Raw genomic sequence first — 25,155 nt, 5'->3', positions numbered from 1 at the left:
CGAAAGAAGTCAGTGGGTAAGAATTCACATTTGTTTTTGTCCTTAAAGTCTGAAGATCATCATCTAGCTGGCTTTCACCCACAGTAGGCTAAACCTCAAGAGTTGTAGCCTCTAACCTCCTTGTTTAGATTGATGCAGCATGGTAACTCCGAGTTAACGCAGTCACTTCTCACGCCGGACACCGCGGTTTGAGCCCCGTTCGGAGCGTACTTTTCTTGTTTATCAGGTGTTGTTTTCGCTAAGGATAACCAATAAACATTAACATAAAATGTATGTGTGACTTGTTTTGTGATATTATTTTGTAGGAAATATACACTTTGATTTGATTAAATGGTTTTGTAGAGTGTAGCAAAGATGAGCTACAGACTGAGGAGCAGCAGCAGCTGTGCCAGAATCAGGCATGGTAACAATTAATAAGTCACTTTACTTTAGAGAAAGTTAAAAGTGAAACATTGTTTATCTCAATGATCCTAATGAAAGGATTTTGACAGATGAATTATTCTCATAGAGATGATGAGAATTATATACAGTTCGATGCCATGGTGTGTCAATGAACTTAGACTAAAGTCATTCATGTATTGCTTTAACTTAGGATCGTATACATCATTTTGACTATTTATGTCAAAAAATATAAATTATTTATATTCAATATTTTTTTACCTCACTTTACTCACTATAATATAACTCTTTTGTGATGGCTTTATGGTAATGTACATGAAAATTCAAGAATCATGATAGATCTTAGGGCAATCCCACTGATCTGCTCTTCCCAATACATTTTCTTCAATGGTATTGGTCCACAATTTGACATATGTAGCACTTGATGAATTAGTTGTTTGAAGCTGATTTGCAATAATTTATGTGCTGTATCTGTTCTTTTGCATCACAGATGATTCAGGGAGGAGAGAGGATGAGTTAGTCGAGGATAGTACTAGAGTGGAAGATTTAGGAACTGTAGAAACAGGCCCAGCCAGAGCAAAACTCAAAGAATACCCTCTCACCAGCTCTGGACTACAGAGAAGTGGTTGCTAGTGTGAAAATAAAATTGTCTGGGCTAAGCCCCGGATGTCCTTCAATGCTGGAAACGCCCCTGCATCTGATGATAAATTACAATTTAAAAGTGGATTGTTTTGTGCATATTTTTCCATCGCTAGCAGATGAGTGAGGTCTGACACAACAAAAATCCAGTTTAAGCCCTATAGTCTAATAGGGGCCCTGTGCCTATCTCTGGGTTCCTGGCTTAGAAAAAGATATGCACTAAAACAGATTGTGTGTAGTATAGCTTAATTTTGCGCCGATTTTTTCAATTGTTTATGTTGCCCCCCCAAACAAGCCAAATGCCCCCCCAAACATGATATCCTGGTAACCCCTCTGACCTGGATAACCCACTCCCGAACATCCTCCCTCTCCTTTTTGGGGATTCCGTAGATTCTCAGATTCCAACGATGTGAGTATCCTTCGAGATGAGAGAGAGGTTTTCGTGCTCAGATGATTTCGCCTCAATCTTCTTCACTTGTGCCTCCATTACACCGAGTTGCCCTTTAACATCGGTAACATCTGCACTCACAAATTCAACAGCTGTCTTCACGTCGGCTATCTGTTTGGTGTTTTCATTAACTGTCTCTTTCATACTCGCATTTGCTCGTGCATTCTCTGCCACCATTCTTTCCAGGGCATCAGATTGATTATTAATTAGAATCGAGAGTTCTTTGAGTTGTGAGAGGACATTGGCAGTATCTAGGCTCTCCATCTTCCGTTGTTTAACAGCAGGAGGCTTGCAAGGTTTTTTGGGGTGAGGAGGGCAAACTTCCTCAACAGGTATGATATCTGTAGAATCAGTTTCTGACTTGAGGTAATCATGCAATAACCTCAATGTCTTTTTCACTCCGTTGCCCACTAGATTGAAACAGATTCATTTTATTTTATTAATTTAATTAATTTTATATGAATTATAATAATGTGATAAAGTGCCAGCCTCACTTTCATCACTTTAAAAAACTGAGTAAAATTAAAAAATACAATAAAAAATACATTGAATATATCAATAAAATGTAATAATCATAATTGTCATAATTTCCAACCACAGATATCTCAAGACTTTAGTGTACTTCACCCTGATGTTGCTGACAAGATTCTGACCTTTGCTAAAAGAGATGGACGACAAATTCATTTCCTCAATTTAGACAACATGTCTGCAGGTTGTAATGATGTCGAATTAAATGCAGAAGAAACAGTTTAATTTAAAAGCACTTGCCCCTTTATTGATCTTCCCTTTTCTCACTTTTTTTAATAACACTAAAACTCTGTTGAGCTGATTTAAAGATCTGTTTCAGGTGATTTGATCACAAGTGGTCAGGCGAGACATCAGGGAGGGTCTCTGATTTCATGATGATGTATTTCGTCTGTATTACCTCATGGTTAAAAATTCTCCCTATTAGGCCTACTCTTTAATTTAGTCAAGTTATTTTTGAGTTTCTGTATTAACTGAGCAGTTTGTGTCCCTGCATGTTGATATCAGGCATACTAAATAAATCTCTTGTGCATGTTTACTCTATGTAGTCAAATAACTTTCATTCCTCTGCAAAACACAAATAAATTATTGTTGATGTGTGTGACCTATAACAAACTTTCGTCGCACCAGCTGAAAAACTTGTCGCAAAATGCGACCATCTGGAGCTCTGGACAAAAGAAGTTACATTTTGGTCTGTTCCTTACCCAAAAGCTATCGAATCAGAAGACAAGGATTAAACCACTGGACTCTGGAAATTATGGAGTACCTTCATGTTGCCTTTAGGTCCATTTTGGAACTTGAACGTTTCGGACCCCATTGACTTCGTTAAAAGGACAAACAGATATCTCCTTCAAAATATCTTTGTTGTGTTCTGCAGAAGTAAGAAAATCATATGAATTTGAGACAGTACAAAGATGAGAAATTTATGAAAGAATTCGATATTTTTGGTGAACTATTCCTTAAAAGCCACACAGAACCAGCATTGTGTAAAACTCTTGTTAGTGCAGAGGTTGTTTAGAAGCTGCGAGGTGTACTTTCGCTTCTGTCCAGGATGCATTGAGGACGGATTAGTGTTTACATCTTAAATGTGATGTGGTCACTTATGTTTTTGATGACCTCCATACAGTATATGTATTTTGCGATCCAGTTACAAAACATTTTGGACCACATTTACACCCGTATTTAGTGCTTATCACTTGATCATTGAAATGAACTTTTATCTTTATTTTATCTTTTACCAAATAACCCAACGATGGTCATTTTAACCCAGAATTGTCTAGAAACAAGAATCATAAAAATAATGAAAACTAGAGAAATAAAAACCCTCTAAAGTAAAACTTTCAGATGCATTACAATAATGAGATTTAAGTTAAATGTGCTTAATTGTTGTGAAAATATCACAATGCAACAACATCTGAATGAATAACAGCAGCTTTAATTTCTTTATGCAAAATGTATTTTTTTAATTTTTTATTTTAGGGTGTAAAATGACCTGAACATGTTTTTGTGAGAAAGCACCACTTTTATCTAATTTTCTGTTCAAACACACACCTGTGACTGTAAAATGAATTACATTAAAATCATGAACAGTGTCAGTGAAGATCTTTCATTAATTTGAATGTTAATTTCTTCTCATTCTTCATCTATGTTGTGTGTTTAGGGACTCAACAAAATCAGATTACCTCAAAACTACATACAAAAGCTTCTGATACTGAAGACAAACAAATACATTAGCCATTCCATATGAGATCAGATTACAGACATGAGAAATGACCTGCAGGAAACATCAGTTTGTTGATTTTAATCACCCCCCCAACAGATCTATCAAGTTACTCAAAGATACCTTTCACACACAAAATACTTGAACGCACCTCTTTTATGATAAACATTTTACCTTTCTGAATTCAAAGACATTTTGATATTTTTTTAAAGTAAAAAATGTCTAAGTGGTGTAACTGTTTGGAGATTGTAAACAAGTAAATAAGTCTCATTAAAAGCTTGAAATGTGTGTATAATAGTTTTAATCTTTTATTGTTATTGAAAAAATTAAAAGGTCAAAGTATTGTTCAAACCTAATATGTATACAAAGATTACATTTATACAAATTTATACATGTGTTTTAAACTGAAGTTTTAAAAGATTTTCCCATTTTATAATTTAGACATCTTTATTTGTCTTTGACCCATAAAGGTCACTTGAGGAAGAAACAAAAGGTTTCATTGTTTCACTGTCACTTCATCAGGTATTATGAATAATTATGTAAAGTTACACACATCAGTGTGTCAGGTCAGTTTGTCTCTGTTGATTCTGTTGACTGTGACATCTCTGTTTTCTTCACAATCATTTCTGTTCACAATCAGTTCTCAAAGAGACGTCCATCTAAAACCTAAAACACACAAAGTCAAAGTCAAATGTACTGTATGGGACATTACTTCATTATTTATTTTATGTAAACTTCAAAACAAACTATTAGCACTATCTGTAAGAGATACTAATTTTAAAATAAAACATCTCCATTACAACTCTGCTTAATAGAAATCAATAGAAAACAATTCAAATCTGTTTATCACACAAACAGAGACACTGATAAATCTGAAAATATAATTTATATATTCACAGATCAATGAATCAAAATTATGTTAAGGTTAAAAGCATTAAAAGTACATAGGCAACAATTAATCTGTAAAAGAAACTTAAGGAGATCAATTCAAATATGATTATATTAATTATTAATACTCACCGCAGTGTCTCCAGTTTATAATGTGGATCATCTTTTAGATCAGAGAGCAGCTTCACTCCTGAATCTCTTTGTTTATTCCCAAACAGATACAGTTCTTTCAGGTGTGAGGGGTTTGATCTCAGAGCTGAAGTCAGAGCAGAACAACCTTCATCTGTGACATCACAATCACTCAACCTGTAGAGAACATTGACACACTCTTTGCTCTCTCTGTTCACAACACACACATCAGTTCAACAGAGATTTGGTGGGGTGGGGGTAAGATCCCCATGAGCATTTTGACTGGCCCATCCATTGTACCCAATGGCCAGTCCATCACTGTTTATTCACCATTGTGTTGTACCAAACCTATATGACTTTCTTTCTTCAGTGGAACAAAAAATGAGAAGTTAGGCTCAGAATATCAGCCTTCACATTCATTGTATGAAATAAAGATGTAAAGTAAGTGAATGGCAACTGAAAATTCTCTCATCATTTACTCACCCTCATGCCATCCCAGGTATGTATATGACCTTCTTTGTTCTTCTATACACAAATAAAGAGTTTTAGAAGAATATTTCAGCTCTGTAGGACTATAAAATGAAAGTAATCAGGTGCAAATTTTGAAGCTCCAAAAAGCACATATATCCATCATAAAAGTCTGTTTGACTCCAGTGGATTAATTAATATCTTCTGGAGCGAAACGCTATGTGGGTGTAAGAAATAAAATTTTTTGAACTAAAAATGTTCACCTCACAGCCAGCTGCAGTATGCATGTTCACAAAAGGATCGATTTCAAGCTGCCTCTCACGTGATGTAAACACATTGACATGTCGATTTCATCGGATCTCTCGACTGGTCTAAAATTGTCAGGGTAAAAAATGTTCACTGCACACCCTCAATATTTAGAGTGACTCAATGGGTGTTTTGAGTCAGCAAGCAGCTCAGGATCATTGACAGTGAATCTGTGAAAAGTTATTCTTTCCTCTAGTGATGATATCCAAGGATGTAATCTAATGTTTTTCAGAAGGTTGAGGATCAGCACACAAACAGCATTTAAAAAAAGAAACAGATACAAATAAAAATCTATAGCTAAACCAATTCAGCATCAGTATAACATTCGTCCTCCTCTGTTGTACACTCACCTAAAGGATTATTAGGAACACCTGTTCAATTTCTCATTAATGCAATTATCTAATCAACCAATCACATGGCAGTTGCTTCAATGCATTTAGGGGTGTGGTCCTGGTCAAGACATTCTCCTGAACTCCAAACTGAATGTCAGAATGGGAAAGAAAGGTGATTTAAGCAATTTTGAGCGTGGCATGGTTGTTGGTGCCAGACGGGCCGGTCTGAGTATTTCACAATCTGCTCAGTTACTGGGATTTTCACGCACAACCATTTCTAGGGTTTACAAAGAATGGTGTGAAAAGGGAAAAACATCCAGTATGCGGCAGTCCTGTGGGCGAAAATGCCTTGTTGATGCTAGAGGTCAGAGGAGAATGGGCCGACTGATTCAAGATGATAGAAGAGCAACTTTGCCTGAAATAACCACTCATTACAACCGAGGTATGCAGCAAAGCATTTGTGAAGCCACAACACGCACAACCTTGAGGCAGATGGGCTACAACAGCAGAAGACCCCACAGGGTACCACTCATCTCCACTACAAATAGGAAAAAGAGGCTACAATTTGCAAGAGCTCACCAAAATTGGACAGTTGAAGACTGGAAAAATGTTGCCTGGTCTGATGAGTCTCGATTTCTGTTGAGACATTCAGATGGTAGAGTCAGAATTTGGCGTAAACAGAATGAGAACATGGATCCATCATGCCTTGTTACCACTGTGCAGGCTGGTGGTGGTGTAATGGTGTGGGGGATGTTTTCTTGGCACACTTTAGGCCCCTTAGTGCCAATTGGGCATCGTTTAAATGCCACGGCCTACCTGAGCATTGTTTCTGACCATGTCCATCCCTTTATGGCCACCATGTACCCATCCTCTGATGGCTACTTCCAGCAGGATAATGCACCATGTCACAAAGCTCGAATCATTTCAAATTGGTTTCTTGAACATGACAATGAGTTCACTGTACTAAAATGGCCCCCACAGTCACCAGATCTCAACCCAATAGAGCATCTTTGGGATGTGGTGGAACGGGAGCTTCGTGCCCTGGATGTGCATCCCACAAATCTCCATCAACTGCAAGATGCTATCCTATCAATATGGTCCAACATTTCTAAAGAATGCTTTCAGCACCTTGTTGAATCAATGCCACGTAGAATTAAGGCAGTCCTGAAGGCGAAAGGGGGTCAAACACAGTATTAGTATGGTGTTCCTAATAATCCTTTAGGTGAGTGTAAACAACTCAACACTTCTGTATTTTAAAGATCTGATCACCATTCACTTGCATTGTATGAACCTACAGAGCTGAAATATTCTTACATGTTTACACTTATATCCTTTGTCTTGTGTCTATAATTTTAAAACAGTAGTATTTTAATGTTAAAAAATTGGCCCCATTAACTTCAATTGTAAGAGTCTCACTGGAATCAAGATTAAATTTTTTAAAGAAAAAGAGGGACGGGTCAAAATACATTTGAGAGGTAATTGGAACCCGTAAACGATCTATTAGAATTACAAAGTGCTGTTCAACCCTCAGCATTTACTATAGAAGGATTTATTAGCAAAGGAATAGCTGTGGGATACAGTAGATTCAGCAGATTTGTGCAGATGGTAAGTTAATGTTTTAGTTACAGTATGACTTCATGTCATATATTATACATAACAAATTTTTTTAGGTTTAAAAAAAAATGCGGTTATTTGAATGTTATTTCTTATTTAATCATTTATGGGCTGTCAGGCTGGATGCAAACTCTCGTTGCAGGAAAACAGTTTTGTTTTCTCTAAATGTAGACGATTAAGGACCCAATACTGTGTGTGCTGGGGTCAATCTGTATATTATTTATCATTGTGGTGTAAATGTTGTCCTCTTACTCATATTCAAACGTTTTAATGAAAACTAAATTTGTTATAGTAATAAATTACCCCCTCTCAAAAAATTACATCATGGCCTTATGAAAGAAAATGTTTGGTGTAGGTAGGGCTGCAACGTTATGAGAGTTTCCCGGTACGATAACCGTCTCTGAAAATATCACGGTATACTGTATTACACAATTATTATCATCAGTTACAATGAACCTTAAAGGAGTGAAAACAGTGTTTTTGTTTAGTTTTTTGGTTGAACAAACACTTTATTATAATTGAAACTTGAAACCATTTTTAATTTTTTTGGAAGGATGTGAAAAAAATCTAATAAAGAAAATAATAAAATAAATAGAATAAATAAAGCTAACAGAATTATAATAATAAACACGATACAAAATAGCATGTAAGTATAACATGTTATATAATTAAAGCATGTTAGTTCACATGTTAGCATAGCATGTTAAATTAACTACTAAATGAAAAACATCAGCAGTGTGAGCATTTTAAGTAATGTCCTATGATTATTAATAATTAATATATACTGTAGGCATGTGACAGTGAAGACAGACTGTTCCTGTCTGTCCCTTTATCTCAGTGGTAACTCAGATTTTACATTTGAAATCAAGTGGCGACCCACAATATTAAAAACATAACCTGTATTTAATGTATCCTGGGTTGCATTTCCTTTTATGTTGCATAGATTTGTTCATGGTTTTACAGTACAAGGACAAGCATCAAGTGACATTATTTTTGTTGACGTCAACAACAAAATCTACAGGAAGTTTTCTCTCCCCCCTTTTAAAAATTGAAGAACATATTTACTTATATGAGCCCATTATTATCCCTTTTGTTTCTAAATTCAAACATCATTCAAACAGAACACACAAATTACACAGGAGGAAATCATGGTTATCATTATCATGGTTAGGTCAGTGTAGCTAGTCATAAATAATATAAATAATAATAATAAATTATATTATTTATGAAAAAATAAACATCTTGAAACTTTAACTACAACCGCCACTGTTGATATAAAATGAGGTCTAATAGATTCTACCTTTAGATTATTTCATATAAAACTATAACATTTTGTCAAAATATAACAGTTACTCATGTAAAATTGTGAAACAAATTTGTAAAGATAATGATGTGTAATGATTTTATTTTATTTACCTTGTTGCTCTTTGCCTCTTCAGTGCTGTTTGGCATGTCAGGGCTGCAGACTGTTTGATGGGTTTGACTTGAGTTTCTCCGTAACGCTTTAAACTAGAAAAGTCTCACTGGAATTGAAATCAACTCAGCAGATCAAGCAGATAATTAATGTATTATATGAATGTATTATTTGAATCCATGTCTAATATCTTCTTCTATATACAGATTCTCAAAATGTTTCTTCTTTTGTTTATATTTAGCAGTATAATTTTTATCTCGCCAAATTTTTGTCAACAGTTTGCTTTACTAAAATAATTTAATTTTCGTCATTATTTGCCATTTTCATCTCACTACGTTATCGTCGACAAAGCAAAAAAAACTTCTTCAACAAACCTTTTTATCGGGATTTTATTGACGAGATTAACACTGTGTGTGTCCAAGCAGCACTGTGATTGAGATGATCATGACTGGGGGCGTGCTTTGCATTTAAGTACTTTGGCGGAAAAATCACACTTTAAAAATGCTCTGACATGCAAGTTTATCTTCAGCGAGACACAAGCTCTGTTTCTGCTTTATTTCATTGCGACACTGCTTCTGAATTTACTTATATTGTGTTTTTATATAATTCCCTCATATTTTGCAATGTACATCACCTAAAGCTGTTTGGAAAGTTTAGAATGTGTCCGGACTGAGAGCTGTTTTCATCCACTCCTCTGTCTTGAGCTGAAGTGCTCCTCTCACATGTCATCATGATTATCTCATGTTAAATGAGATCAAATAAATTTTCAGCGATGAAAATATTTGTCAACAATTCTTTAGTACCAATGTTGATGATATCATCGACTAATCATTTCAGCCCTATGTCAGAATATCAGATCATGTGACTCTCAGATGATCTTCAGTTTACAGTGAGGATTCTCCAAAATTACCAATTTGTCATTTTTTTGGGGCAAAATTTAGGACTCAATCGGATAAGTTAAAGCAACATTCTCTTCCACTATGTGAAAGAACTGTTTTCAAAAAAAAAGATTTTGTTTTTATTTAAATTTTTTCATTATAGTTATATCTTTATTATTTAATGCAGAAGGAGAATGAAGGATGATTTGAGAGTTTAGTGAAATCTTACTCCAGTATCTCCAGTTTACAGTCAGGATTCTTCAGTACATCAGAGAGCAGCTTCACTCCTGAATCTCTTAGTTTATTATCAGACAGATACAGTTTTCTCAGGTGTGAGGGGTTTGATCTCAGAGCTGAAGTCAGAGCAGCACAACCTTCATCTGTGACATCACAATCAAACAACCTGCAGGGAACAATGACACACTCTTCACTCTCTCAGTTAACAACACACACCTCAGTTCAACAGGAGAATAATTATTACCATTCCTGTGTCTGTTTATCTTTTTATATATATATATATATATATATATATATATATATATATATATATATATATATATATATAATCCCTCATATTATGCAATGTACATCACCTAAAGCTGTTTGGAAGGTTTGTAATGTGTCCGGACTGTGAGCTGTTTTCGTGCTCTCCTCTATCATGTACTCGAGCTTAAGTGCTCCTCTCACATGTCATCATGATTTTAAAGCAAATTTCAAATGTGTAAAGAAACACATCAATTCAATATGATACAACAATATCTATATATGAATCAAGCTAATATTTAATAAACCATCTTTACTGACAATGAAAAAGCTTTAATTCAATCAACCAAACATTAATAAATCAGATATCTTCATAAATATATCAATGTTTTTCCTTCTCTTCATTATTTAGTTTTCTTCATAATTCTTAATTTTAGCTAATGTGGTTTATTTTAAATACTGTAAATTAATCAATTGTGACTTTTCTGTCTTGTTTCTCTGTTCTCTGATTCTTGATTTAGATTTGTTTGTTTCTCTACTGAACTTCTGGACTTCTCTGATCTTATGATCGTATCTGGGATGAGGTTTATTGGATTTACATTTGGACTAGATCAGTTTCTATAGGATTTCCTAATAACATGTGACACACATAGTTCACACACAACTCTACATTATTGTAAGAACTGTTGCAATTATGCACAATTTAAAAATATTTCTTTCAGAATATCAGATCATGTGACTCTCACACTCTTAGAAATGAAATGTTGTATTTAATTAATAAAGTTATGTCAACCGGTCCCACAAAACTTAGTTGCTTAAATGGAAAAGGTAATATACAATTAATTCTAACATAATGTTTTAAGTAAATCGTTCATAACTGTGTTAATTAAATGGTACATTACACAATTATTTTGAATAAATGTAAATTATTGTCTTGAATTTAATGACTATTGCTTGAACTAACATGACCTGATTAATTTCAATTTATTAAACAGAAATAAGCTTTGCTAATGTAATCCATTTGTGTTCATTGTACTTACTGGAACTTAGTTGCTCTGTTAAAAAAAAAAAACTACTCAAGTCACTTTAACTTTATTCACCTTTGGTTTTGAAATATAATTAGTCAAAAAGTAATTTTGACCTTCAATGTGCATTACTAAATCTGGGACTATCATGACTGACACAATTATGAAAAATATGTAAAAAATTACATACAAATACAAAGTGTACAAATAAAATTGAAGACACCAACATAAATCCATGCACGTATAAAATGCAAACAGACCAATATAAATAAAAATTCAAAAATATAAAACTTGTCTGTGAATCTTTCACCATCTGATAATGTTCAATCCCATTATAGCTTTATAGTCCCAAAAATAAATCTGAACTTTGACATCAAGAATGTCTAACAGGTGTTGCCTGCCGAAATAAAAACAAAAGAGGCAAATCCTTATTGTTTTCTATATGGAGGGAGGTTAAATTAACTGAAGTTTACAAGCAAGAGGATTTATGCTGCAGAAAATTCTCACTTCACCGTTAGAACATACTAAGTTCAGACTTTACATACATGCTGACTTAGAGAACGTTTTCATGAAAAATAAAAGGTTTACAGTTTGCATCAACAGGAGTAAAAGAAAATCAGCAATCTAATAAATGCCTGTTTATGTAACCAAAAACAATCTTCACCTTAAATTGTTTGAGATGGCTTCATTATAATAACAAACCAGTGTACGTTGTATTTAATGTTTTGATCTAATTAGAAATCAGAAAACAAGTGAAGTTTAAATGCCAATTACCACAACCAACATTCTGTGTTTAGATTGCTAGATGTTTTGTCTAGCAGCAGTCCAAAATCCAAAGAACTGAGCCTCCCCAAGCAAGTCGATGACCAACTACAGTCTTGTCTGCTTATTACAAACATTCATTGATCACAGCTTTATTTGGACTTTTAAAAGTCCAACGCCAAGTCCAGTCTTGTCTGGTGCAGGTGATTTTACTCATGCAGTTTGTGGACCTGCATTTGTGTGTTTTTGAGGACCTGCACTTTAGTGGAGAGCTTGTTCCCATCCAATTCCATTAACACTTTCTGAAGTAATTTGAAAGTGTATCGCAGCTCCTTGGGATAGCTCAAATTTAAACAGTAGATCAAGCCAAACAGGACTGCACATCCATTTGTGACCTCTCTCAGATCTCGCAGCACTGTGCAGCCTTCAATGACGACGCCAACATCCTCAGGTGGATCTGTAGCATCTGCTCCATCATGTCGAACAATGTAGAGACCCAAAGCCAGTCTCTCCATTTCCGTCATTGCATCAATACCAATATCCTCAATAGCCTATGACAAACAAAGAGACCCATTATTAATTATGCATCTATGACACTAGTAACAAACCATAAAGATTTGAAGAAACACTCCACCGTTTTTTTCATATTAAACTATGATATTTCCTTAACTAAGACGAGTTGATACATACCTCTCTCGTCTCAGTGCATGCGCTCAATCGCTCTGGCGCGCAGCGACACTTTGATAGTCCAGTTCATTCATTAGGATCCAAACAGAGATGAAGTTAGAAGCGACCAAACACCTCCACGTTTTCCCTATTTAGATTTTGAATGAGCATGGGCATTCATAGTATGTGCATGGATATCTGGAGTGTCCTAGACCATAATGGCCATGGATTAATTTATAGTGTTTTAGTAATTGGTACCTTGTAGATTCACTTTCAGAACACTGTTTGCACCTCCACATTCAGAGTCTAAAAAAAAAAGACATGAAAGTGTTAATGATACAGAGTCCCTTCCAAATCTATAGCAATTATATTTGAGCCACTGGCTCATCTCATGATGGGTGCAGTGTATGCCCGCCTTAATGCCTGGTTCAGATTACAAGATTTTAGCACGATGTAGGGTGTCGTGGTAAACGTCAATGGGCGTCGGGACGCAAGATTCGATCGTTTCATCTTGTATAGTGTGTCATAGTGGGCGACAACCTACATACTTCATGACATCATGCCAAAAAGACTAGCATGTTTAATTTTTTTTGGTCCTCCATGACGGTTCCGTCAAGAGTGAGTGAGCGAGAGTATGCGAGTGACAGTGAGTGTATGTGTGAGTGTGTGTGCGAGTGAGCGAGTAACACTGAGTGTGTGTGTGCCAGTGTGAGTGTTGCGGCCCTTGGCTCCTTAATAATGGCAGAGAGTCTCTAACGGGTGCAATCATTTTTTATTCTTCCAAAATCAGCGTGAGCACCGTGAAAACTAAAAGTAAACACAAATAGCTGGTTAATGAACCTTTGGACACAAATTCACAAGAAAAATCCTCACCTCATTTACAGCATCAAGAAGCATTTGTACATGTGCAATGCAAATCAAATGACCTTTAAAGTTATTTAAAAATAACAACCAAAGACAATAATTTGCTCACTTAACACATACACTTTCCTGGTACAAGATAAACAACAAAACAATTTCCAATAACAGTCAAAATAGACATTTTACATCTTTGACGCCTTTTATACATGGAGCCAAATGATACACACCTCGCTCCGCTCACCAAGGGTGCAAATTTTAGATTTGCTGCTTTTCAGAATTAGCCGCTAGCTTGAAGGTCTCTGAACTAAAACAGCACACAAATGTGTGGATATAAGACAAAGCAAACTTCACCAAAAACACCATGAAAAACGAAAATACATCAACTAATTAATATTGTAAAGTGAACAGCACCAGGATTTCACAACCTGAGTCAACTTACATTTCCCTGATATTCTGAGATGAGAGAAGTCAGGCATGTGCAAATCGAATGATCAGTTTATACAGGTTCCTGGGCTCACAGCCTCAAACCCAGTCACATGAATTACCTGACTGAGAATGCACTACCTCTAGCGGCCTCCAGTGGCCACTTACACTCCCACCAATCATGTTATGATAAATGAACTCAGCATGGAAAACAAAACAGTTACTCATACATGATTTCTAGATTTGTATAACTGCCGTATAACTGAAGTATAGAGCTATAAATCACAAAGAAAAATAGGGTCACCTTAAATAAAACTATTAAACCAACATGTCTGATGTAAGTGTACTTAAGCTTGACAGACCGTTAATTGTTTTCAAGGAGGAGCACCAGCTTTTGGATCGGCCTTTCGATGATTGAGGGCTTACATCGGTGGTTCTGTTTCTGTGTTAGTTTCCGCTCCCCAACTTGTACCTTTACCCGACGAACTAAGCCATCTGACCCTTCTGTAGTTTCAACAACTCGTCCTAGTTGCCACTGATTCCTTGGGAGTGTATCTTCCTTTATGATGACTATGTCGTCCACTTTCAAGTTCGCCGCCGTACATGCCACTTTTGCCTAATGGATGTATTCAGGAGGTATTCTTTTTTCCACCGGCTCCAGAACTGTTCGGTTAAATATTGTACTCTGCGCCATCTTTTGCGGCGTACACATCTTCCTTTACTGAACTTTCCGGGAGGTGGTAAGGCGACTTTAGCTTTCATCAGGATCAGGTGGTTTGGAGTCAGGGGCTCTGGTGCCAAAGGATCATTGATTCCTTCAACGTTTAATGGGCGACTGTTTACAATGGCCATAGCTTCGTGAGAACAGCGTTCTAAGCGAGGCATCATCTAGTCTACCGGAACACTGAGCGATCGTAACATTCAGCACGTTACGGATGGTCCGAATTTGTCGCTCCCACACACCGCCTGCATGACTCGCTGAAGGAGCATTGAGAATGAACTCGCACTGTTTATCCGCCAGAAAGGCTTCCAGTGCCTCTGTGTCACATTGCTTGAGGGCTTCCTTGAACTCATTCTTCGCGACCCACAAAGTTTGTGCCCTGATCACAGCGGAGTTGGCAAACAGCTCCTCTAAGGCTAATAAAACACCTTAAAGCGTTAATGAAGGCGTCCGTGGACATGTCTTCAAGCATTTCAAGATGGACTGCTCGAGAAGACAGGCAAGTGAAGATGAGTCCATATCTTTTGCACTCTTTGCGACCTAGCTTGGTGATAAATGGGCCGAAGCAATCCATACCGCGAGAACATGAAGGGAGCTGAGACTTCCCAGCGTTCTCTGGGGAGTTCAGACATTCGTTGCTCCTCAACTGGTCGTCTGAGCCTCCGGCATTTCACACATCTATGTATTAACTTGGCGACTAGTTTACTCCCACCAATGGCCCAAAATCCATTTGACCTGAGTTCCATTAAGGTCTGGCTCCGACCCTGGTGGCAGATCTGGGCATGGTAGTGTGACAGGATAAGCTTGGTGATGTGACTGTCTTTTGGGAGAATGATGGGGTGCTTTAGTTCTTGACTGAGGGAGGATCCCTTAAGTCTTCCGCCAACGCGAAGAAGTCTCCCATCCAGAATGGGGTCGAGACAAAGAAGAGGACTGGAACTTGGAATTATGTCCCCATGAGGGCTCCTTTGCAGTGCCTTTAGCTCTTGAGGGAAGGCTTGCTGCTGGACGAGCTGAATTACCACCTCAGCAGCCCTCCTACGTTCCTCGACAGTCACAGTTTCACCGTGATATTTTAGCTTAGATCCTAGTCTTTTGATTCTTGCAACCACCTTAACAAGCATTGTCCAGGTGGAAAACCGGCTCAGGCGACTTAGAATGTCGTTCCAGTCACTGACTTGAGTTGCAAACACTTTAATCGATTTAACTTCAGGATCACCTGTGAGCAGCTCGGTTGAAGGCCTAGGTGTAGGTAGCACTTCCTGTTCCCATAGAAACTTGGGCCCTGATAACCAGCTGAGTCGAAGAGATGTCTGCTGCATGAAGACCTCTAGAGGCGTGGTCAGCTGGGTTCTGTGCTGTATCTACATAGTTCCATTGATTTGGGTCTGTAATCTCTCTTATCAATTGAACGCGGTTTGCCACGAACACATGGAACCTTCGTGCCTCATTGCTGATGTAAGCCAGCACTACTTGTGAGTCTGTCCAGAAGAGTTCTTGTTCAATTTTCATCTCGAGTTCTGCCTTCAGCATAACACTCATCCTGGCTGCGGTGACTGCGGCTGAGAGTTCCAATCTTGGAATGCTTGTGATTTTCAGTAGGTGCAACCCTCGCTTTGGCCATTACAAGACTGCAATGAACCTCGTCCTTGTCATTTTTGTATCTGAGATAGGAACATGAACCATATCCTGCATTACTGGCATCTGAGAAGTGGTGCAGTTCCACCCTAACAATTTTACCAAAGTTTTGAGGATGGTAACATCTGGGTATGGCAACTTCCTTTAACCTCTGTAAACCATTCTTCCACTCCTCCCACCGTGAATGCAAGTTCTCAGGAATAGGATCGTCCCATCCAATACCTCTACGACATAGCTCCTGTAGGATGCACTTGCCACTCAAAGTGAAGGGAGCTACAAACCCGAGTGGGTCATACAGAGATGCAACGACTGACAATAGACCACGGCGAGTTGGGGGTGGTCCTTTGCGTCAATGTTGAAGCTGAATGTGTCGTTTTCTGATGACCACTGAATGCCCAATATGTGTCCTTCTGGTGTTGTGTCTGGATTAAGGTTGAGAGGATCAGTGGTTACTGCCCTTTCTGAGGGTGCCACACAGGAAAGGACCTCCATTTGATTTGAGTTAAACTTGTGCAGACGTAGACCTGCACTTTTGCACAGTTTCTGTGCTTCGACAATTAGTTCCTTAGCTTCTTTGACTGTTGGAACACTGGTTAACCCATCGATCCACGTAGAAGTTCTTCTCCACAAATACTGAAGCTGTCGAGTGGTCAACTTTGTGTTGCTGTGCCAGATACTTAAGACCAAAATTGGCACATCCAGGGAGGACGCAGCACCGAAAATGTGGACTGTCATTCTATACTCCTGCGGTTCTGTTTCTAACAGTCCACCCTCCCACCATAGGAACCTTAGGTAGTTGCGAACTTCGGGTGAGACACTGAACTGGTGGAACATCCTCTCGATGTCACAGATCACAGCAACTGCTTCCCTTCTAAAGCGACAAAGGACTCCTACTAAAGAGTTAATTAGGTCGGGGCCTGTGAGTAGAGTGTCGTTTAGAGAAATCCCCGGAACTTTGCCGAGCAATCAAACACGACTCTTAATTTGCCTGGCTTCTTGGGGTTGTACACCCCGTGATGTGGAATATACCACACAGTTTCTCCCTCCAAGAATGGAGGAGCTGGCTCTGCATCACCTTTCTTGATAGTTTCTTCCATGAAGGCGGTGTAATGGTCGAAATACTGTTTGTTGGCTTTTAACTTCTTCTTAAGATGTTGCAGCCGAACAGTAGCCAGCTTCTTATTGTTAGGGAGAGCCGTGGACAACTGCCCTTGAAAGGGAGGGAATCTCAAAATGTCCATCCTTTTTCTGCTTAATGTTATCACTAAGGAGCTGTATAAAATGAACGTCATCCTGCGACACGTACTTGTCCTCATAGCTCCTCTCGTTGAAGTCTGATTCCAGTACTTTCAGCACATCGGTGGCCACTGGCACCTCTTTCACTGCAACACGATGCACAAAGCTCTCATTTCCTTGTCTATCCAAGTGGGGATTGGCGGACCCTATAATGCTCCAGCCAAGCATTGTCCTTTGCGTGAAAGGTTCATTTTCACCACCTGTGATGACCTCCAAGGGAGCTAGTGCTGACGGGCAATCATAACCAATTAGCAGTCCAACCTCGCAATCTTGGAGTGGATGTAACTTGTTTATAAGATGTTTCAGATGAGGCCACTGAAGCGCTGTACCCCTTGTAGGAATGTGAGACTTGTCGACTGGGATGAAGTCTCGTGTGTAGGTCTGCTGTAGTTGGATATAAGTTTCAGAGTTGAGTCCCGAACTTGTAGGCCATACGCAGTCTTGCTTGCTATGACTGTGTTGACAGCTGTCATTGTGCTGAGTTTAAGTTGCACTGACTGAGTGTTCACATTTAGTTCGGTGACCAAATCTTCCAAGATGAACGTTGAGTCAGCTCTGTGTGTCGAGTAGAGCATAAGTGAGAATTTCTTTCTGGGGCTCTGTTGTTGATGACACAAGAACTGGAACAATGCTAGAGGTGGCAGAAACATGCTGTGTCAATGCATGGGCCATCACCTTGTGAATTTCCTTGCTTCCATGGTCTCCTGTGGCTACGGGATCCTTGCTTGCAGATTTGACAGGGTTTTGGTTTCTTTCTAGGTGCAAGCAGGTTGGATGACGTCTACCACATGTACTGCAGGTGTGTCGCCTTTTACAGTCTTTGGTTGTGTGACCCTTTCTTAAACACCCAAAACACAGGTGGTTTTCATGGATAAAGGCCTTCTTTTCATCTGTAGTCTTTGCTGCAAAGGTTGGACACTTAACAACACCATGCGTTTCATCTTTACAAACTAAGCAAGGTGGCCTTGGTTTCACGTTTTCCAGAGTTCCTGAGGTGGGGTTTTTCATTTGAGTGCTTGTGTTGAGCCTTTGGCTCTCCTTGGAATCCTCTCGTCCGTGTTTTTAACATTCATCAGAAGGGGTGAGGCAATTGGGTTACAAGCTATACGAGCTTCGTTCTGCATAAACTCTGTGAAATGCGCAAAACTTGGATAGTCTCCAGATCTGTCTAGCTCTTCCACAACAATACGACTCCATCTGCGCACCATCCACTCAGGTAGCTTTTTAAGGAGCTTGTGATTTTCCTCACAATCATTTAGAATACCCAGGCCCTTAACATGAGGAATGGCCTCAACACAACCTTGAAGGAAATCTGCAAACTCTCTTAATGCAATAGGGTCATTTACAGCTATCTTTGGCCACTTCATGAGCTTTTCTCTGAAGGCCCTTTGGACAATAAATGGACTTCCATACCTATCTTGTAGGACTGCCCAGGCACCTTGATATGCCTCCTCTGAATTTCGGTAGAAAAATCCTTCAACGGCTTTGCGTGCTTCACCAGCAAGATAACTCTTTAGATAGAGCATTTTTTCACTAGCCGGGAGAGGCTTCTGGTCGATGAGAGCCATAAAGGATATCTTCCAGTCTATGAACTTTAAGGGATCACCAGTAAACGTGGTTGGTTCCGGGACAGGTAGACGGCTTAGGGTAAGTGAGCTTGCAATTGCCTGGGCTAGGCTGACCTCCTGAGCTACTGGCACCTCTGAGTGTGCGGGATGAGGCTGGAATGGCATTGCTTGTGGATTTAGTGGGATTCTGAGTCCAGCATTTTGCCCACTATACTGAGTTTTATGGTCAGTCTCCTCCTCAAAGCTTTCAAAACCCTCAAAATTGTTGTACGCTCTTACCCGAGCTGCTGCTACCTTCACTTCCTTGTCCGCTTGTAGCTGTTGTAACCTTGTTTTTTCCTCTACTAGCTTTAGTTTCATTTCAGCCTCCTTTTGCTTGATTTCTGCTAGCATCTGTGTTTCCTTGAGTTTCCATTCACTCTCCAGTTTGTTGAGTCTCGCCTGTTGAAAGTGTATTTTTTGCATGGCTTTTGCCTGTTCTACCTTGGCGGCCAGTTCTGCTTCTGCATCTGCACGTTTGCTAGAGGACCTGGAGGTGGCGCTTGAGTGGTTGCCAGATCCTTGTGATGACTCTGAAATTACTGTTTCTGTTTTCAGTATTTCCAAAGACTGACTCATACTCATCCTTATTGAGCCTATTCTCACCCTCTCTTTCTCTAGTTGGTCATTGAAAGCCTCATCTATGTTCTCAAGTCGTTTACTGACAAGGTCACAAATCTCAGCTGTAAGAGTGTCACATGCATCCATTCTTTTGACAATATCAGGAGTAGTGGTATGGTTGCGTCGAATGGGCTCATAATTTTGATGTACTATAGCTTGTTTGGATTTAATGTTAGTTTGAATTTTATCAAGGTCCTCAGATAAGCAGAAAGCCTTCAATTTTACTCTGAATTCCTTTGCTGTGTGTTTCCAAGAATCATAGGCTTTGCTGAATGCCTTTTCATTCCTCTTTGCTTCCTGATCATGTAATTCTTGACCCTTTGTTGTTAAACTACGGTCACGGGAGCTCGACCTGACTTGTTGTGCTTCTGGGGTCTTGTCTATTTCCTCAGCAGGTGATGACATCTTGTTGGTCTAAACGGATCTGTTTGTACTTTAAAGCCTTAGAGTGTTTTATGTCTAGACTCAAATTTGGATGAGTGGTGGCTTTAACTTATCTTTAAAACTATATATTACCACTCACATCAGACATTTACACTTTGTGGACACAGCAAGGAGAGTAAACAGAAACAGCTACTGAACGTCATAAACAAGAATACTGCTGATAATCTTCAGTCAGACAATTTTGCTCCTCAGATATTGTTAGGTTCAGGAATTAAAATCTTATGAGATGACGTTGACCTACTCTTAGACTCTTAGACTTTGTACTGGTCAACCTTATGGATCTAGCATTTACCGTATTTTGTATTACACATTCAAAACCTTTCTTGGAATTATTTAGAATATGGCAGTTCTTGATTTCTCTAGAGGTCCAATGTCCCATGTGATGAATTAGCTGAGCACATAGTCCTTTAAAAACACGTTGACTTTAATGTAGTGCTCCTGTATGTGTATCTGAGGTTGGTTTTACCCAGTTAGTCAGACAAAGTCTCTCACTGCAGCTGTGGCATCCATATATTGGCGTGCAAACATCAGATGATCTTGAGTCCACTGGCTGATGAAGACGTCTGCATTGGTGGATGACTCAGCGACGAGTTTTCACTGTTGCGGCCCTTGGCTCCTTAATAATGGCAGAGAGTCTCTAACGGGTGCAATAATTTTTTATTCTTCCAAAATCAGCGTGAGCACCGTGAAAACTAAAAGTAAACACAAATAGCTGGTTAATGAACCTTTGGACACAAATTCACAAGAAAAATCCTCACCTCATTTACAGCATCAAGAAGCATTTGTACATGTGCAATGCAAATCAAATGACCTTTAAAGTTATTTAAAAATAACAACCAAAGACAATAATTTGCTCACTTAACACATACACTTTCCTGGTACAAGATAAACAACAAAACAATTTCCAATAACAGTCAAAATAGACATTTTACATCTTTGACGCCTTTTATACATGGAGCCAAATGATACACACCTCGCTCCGCTCACCAAGGGTGCAAATTTTAGATTTGCTGCTTTTCAGAATTAGCCGCTAGCTTGAAGGTCTCTGAACTAAAACAGCACACAAATGTGTGGATATAAGACAAAGCAAACTTCACCAAAAACACCATGAAAAACGAAAATACATCAACTAATTAATATTGTAAAGTGAACAGCACCAGGATTTCACAACCTGAGTCAACTTACATTTCCCTGATATTCTGAGATGAGAGAAGTCAGGCATGTGCAAATCTTCTTCTTCTTCTTCTTCTTTCTTTTAATGGCGGTTTGCAAACAACTTTTAGGTGTGCATTACCGCCACCTTCTGATATGGAGTGTGGATCACAATAGCCTTTCCTCACTACCCTTAAAATAAATATATAAATAACTACATACATCCATAATAAAACCAATAAATAACTTCATAAATATCTAATACCATTACTAATATTCATACATTTTCATTATTAATAAATACAATTTTTTAAGGAAACTAAACTCATATCCTTCTACTAAGCCCCGTATTACTCAAAAACACAAATATCGCTCTGTACCCTACATGCCCTGAATTCATTTGTAATAGTTCCTTCATTTCAAATCTAATTTTTTCTTTTCTAAACCAGTCTTTCAGACTCATCCTTTCCTCCTTATACTTATAACAATTAATAATTACATGTTCTACTGTTTCATTAATATTACAGACCTCACACATCCCAGTTTCATGCTTCCCTATTAATTTAAGCGTACTATTCAAACCAGTATGCCCAAATCTCATTCTTGAAATAATGTCCTCTTCCCTTTTATTCCTACTATTTTCTCTCATACCTCCTACCCTCTTCTGGATACTGTAGTACCTTCTTGCTTTTGTTTCTATATCCCACTCCACTTGCCACTTCTTTCTCATTTCTTCTTTGATTATACTTTTAACTTCCGCCTTACTATAACTTATTACCATATCTATCTCTGTTTTTTTTGTTGCATTATTGGGCATATTTATCTGCCATTTCATTTCCTTCTACTCCTATATGGGCTGGAATCCAGATGAATTTTACTATTACTCCTACTCTATTAATTCTATAAACAGCTTGGACTATTTCCAGCAAAATATCCTGTCTTGCTTCTGATTCCATGTTCTTAATACTGGTTAACGCACTACTTGAATCTGACCCTATTAACACTTCCCTTGACCTACTACTTTCAACCCACTCAAGGGCTAAGAGAATGGCCAGCATTTCTCCTGTATACACTGACATTTTATCATTTACTCTCTTATTTAACATAACATTCCCTTCTGGTATAATGAATGCAACTCCTACTCTATTATCTTCTGTTTTTGATGCATCTGTATATATCTTAACAAACATAGAATACTTCTCCTCTATATATCTACTAACCTGACTCCTATCAATACTATTCTCTTTCTTCCACTCTAAAAGGTGCAAATCTACCTCTAACTCCCCTAATATCCAAGGTGGAACATTAGATAATGGCACAGTTGGACTTACCGTCAAATCTCCTAACCCTATCTCATCGACTGCATACCTTATTATCCAACCAAAGCTCTTAATCTGTCGTCTTTCCCTTTCTTGACATGGTTGTAACACCTTCTGAGTCAGGTGTGTTTCCTTATGCCCTTTTAAATTTGCCCAGTACGTTAATGCTATCTGATTTCTTCTAATCTCCAATGGCATCTCATTCATTTCTACTTGTAATGCCGCTACTGGGGTTGTTTTAAAAGCACCACAACAGAGTCTCAACGCCTGACTTTGAATCACATCCAACTTTTTTAGTAAAGTTCTTGAAGCAGACTGGTAAACTGTACATCCATAATCAATAACTGCCCTAATTAATCCAATATAAACTATTTTCAATGAGGTCCTATTTGCTCCCCACTCTCTACCTCTCAGACATCTTATTGCATTCAATATTCTTTTACATTTTTCAACAACTTTCTCAATATGTATTTTCCAGTTAAGTTTTTTGTCAAACCATATCCCGAGATATTTAAAACATTCCACTCTCTCTAGATTTTTGTCATAAAGTTTAAGTTGAATCTGTTCTTGATTTTTCCTTTGAGAAAAACAGATTACTTTGGTCTTTGCCACTGAAAACCTAAAACCCCATTCCATTCCCCAACTCTCTACCTTCCCGATTGCCTCTTGCATCTTCCTCACTATATATTCTATATTTCTTCCCTTTTTCCACATAACACCGTCATCTGCAAATAAAGCAACACTTATAGATCTATCAACTCTACTAAACACTTCATTTATCATAATTAAAAACAAAACTGGACTAACTATACTCCCTTGAGGAGTTCCATTTTCCACTAAATACCATGTGCAAATCGAATGATCAGTTTATACAGGTTCCTGGGCTCACAGCCTCAAACCCAGTCACATGAATTACCTGACTGAGAATGCACTACCTCTAGCGGCCTCCAGTGGCCACTTACAGTGAGTGTGCGCGAGTGAGTGAGTGAGCGTTTGTGTGTGTGTGTGCGCGTGCGAGTGAGCGAGCGAGCGTGTGTGTGCGTGCGTGCGAGTGAGCGACAGTGAGTGTGAGATACTGTTGTGAGATACAGAGTGTGAGATTAAAGACAGTGAGGCAAGATAACTGTCTTTAATTTTTATTTCTTTTTGTTAGGGAATTTAACTGGGTTTAAACTTAAGCCCCTGTTTTGTTTGTTATTTTGGCCTGGCCCTCTCCTGACGATCTTTTGTGCGCGCGAGTTTGTGTGTGCGGGAGTGAGTGAGCAAGTGTGTGTGTGTGTGCGTGTGAGAGCAAGTGTGTGTGTGTGCGCGCGAGTGAGAGCAAGTGTGTGTGTGTGTGTGCGCGCGAGTGAGAGCAAGTGTGTGTGTGCGCGCGTGTGAGTGAGCAAGTGTGTGTGTGTGCGCGCGCGCGAGTGAGTGAGCAAGTGTGTGTGTGTGTGTGTGTGCGAGAGTGTGTTTGTGTACGTGTGACGGCACGCGATGACTGGTCGGAAAGCAACGTGTAGGCCTAGTCTACACATAAGATTTTAGGAGTCAAAATCGTGTAATCTGACACCGTGACTATCCTAACAGACAAAAAAAAAATCTTGTAATCTGAACCAGGCATAACACAGACTGCAGCACTAATTTAAAAAAGAGCTAAAAAAAAAAACATTAAAAAAAGAACATGGCTATGCCATGTGTTATGTTAGGCTAATGTTAAATGTCAATATAAAAAATAAAGTACAATGTTTAAAGCTAAATTACAAATAAACTTAAATAACTACACAGAATTCTCAATATTTCGGTAATTTAATGACCACTTCTAACACTTAATTTGACAAGGATACAGGCTAATTCTGTGTAAATTAAGATAGCAAGAAATCGTTTTAAACTATCAACAAAGTATACGGCTAAGCGCAAAAAAAACATTATCTGTTGTCACAAATGTACAATTGTAAAATATATTACTAAAAAAACGTTCTACTTACCAAATAATTTATGGATGCTAATGGATTCAAAAGTTGCCCAAGGACAGGTGGAAAATGCTATCGTCGTCTCGTGCATCATGTGCGGGATTGCAAGTACGGAAAGCGCTTTGGGACAATCTTCAACCGCTAATAGGTTTAAAATGATCTGGTTACGTTGGTTTAAATCTGTGACATTTTGTAGACTTGAAATATTATACTATTAATTTAATGCTATGAAACTTGCTTATTTTTACTCTATAAACATAATACTTTTAGTAATTTTACCATAAAACTAGTATTTAAATTAAACTACACCCATGCTTCATTTCTAAGAGTGCAGATGATCTTTTGTTTACAATGAGGATTCTCCAAACATGAGGGGGAGTAAAGGACAGTTCCCCGTCTGTCGCTCACTTTGACGTTGTATC

General features: G+C 38.3%; 1 protein-coding gene and 1 long non-coding RNA gene across 2 annotated transcripts in view; both read right to left on the bottom strand.

Annotated features, from left to right (window-relative positions):
• Positions 1–3,532: 3,532 nt before the first annotated feature.
• LOC127650476 (NACHT, LRR and PYD domains-containing protein 12-like) overlaps positions 3,533–25,155 on the bottom strand; it is a 42,553-nt gene continuing 20,930 nt past the window's right edge. Inside the window, 3 exon segments of the mRNA XM_052135924.1 lie at positions 3,533–4,397; positions 4,752–4,925; positions 9,990–10,163. Of these exon segments, the coding sequence (XP_051991884.1) occupies positions 4,391–4,397; positions 4,752–4,925; positions 9,990–10,163 (355 nt within the window). The 3' untranslated portion in view covers positions 3,533–4,390.
• LOC127650483 (uncharacterized) lies at positions 11,347–14,510 on the bottom strand. The gene is made up of 3 exons (XR_007971448.1): positions 12,955–14,510; positions 12,721–12,844; positions 11,347–12,581 (listed from the first exon to the last, which is right to left on the bottom strand). It is a non-coding gene; the product is annotated as an uncharacterized LOC127650483 (long non-coding RNA).

This window comes from Xyrauchen texanus, chromosome 10 (genome assembly GCF_025860055.1).
Source record: "Xyrauchen texanus isolate HMW12.3.18 chromosome 10, RBS_HiC_50CHRs, whole genome shotgun sequence".
Classification (NCBI taxonomy): domain Eukaryota; kingdom Metazoa; phylum Chordata; class Actinopteri; order Cypriniformes; family Catostomidae; genus Xyrauchen; species Xyrauchen texanus.
Note: the sequence above shows the minus strand (reverse complement) of the source record. Positions and strands in the feature narration are given on the sequence as shown.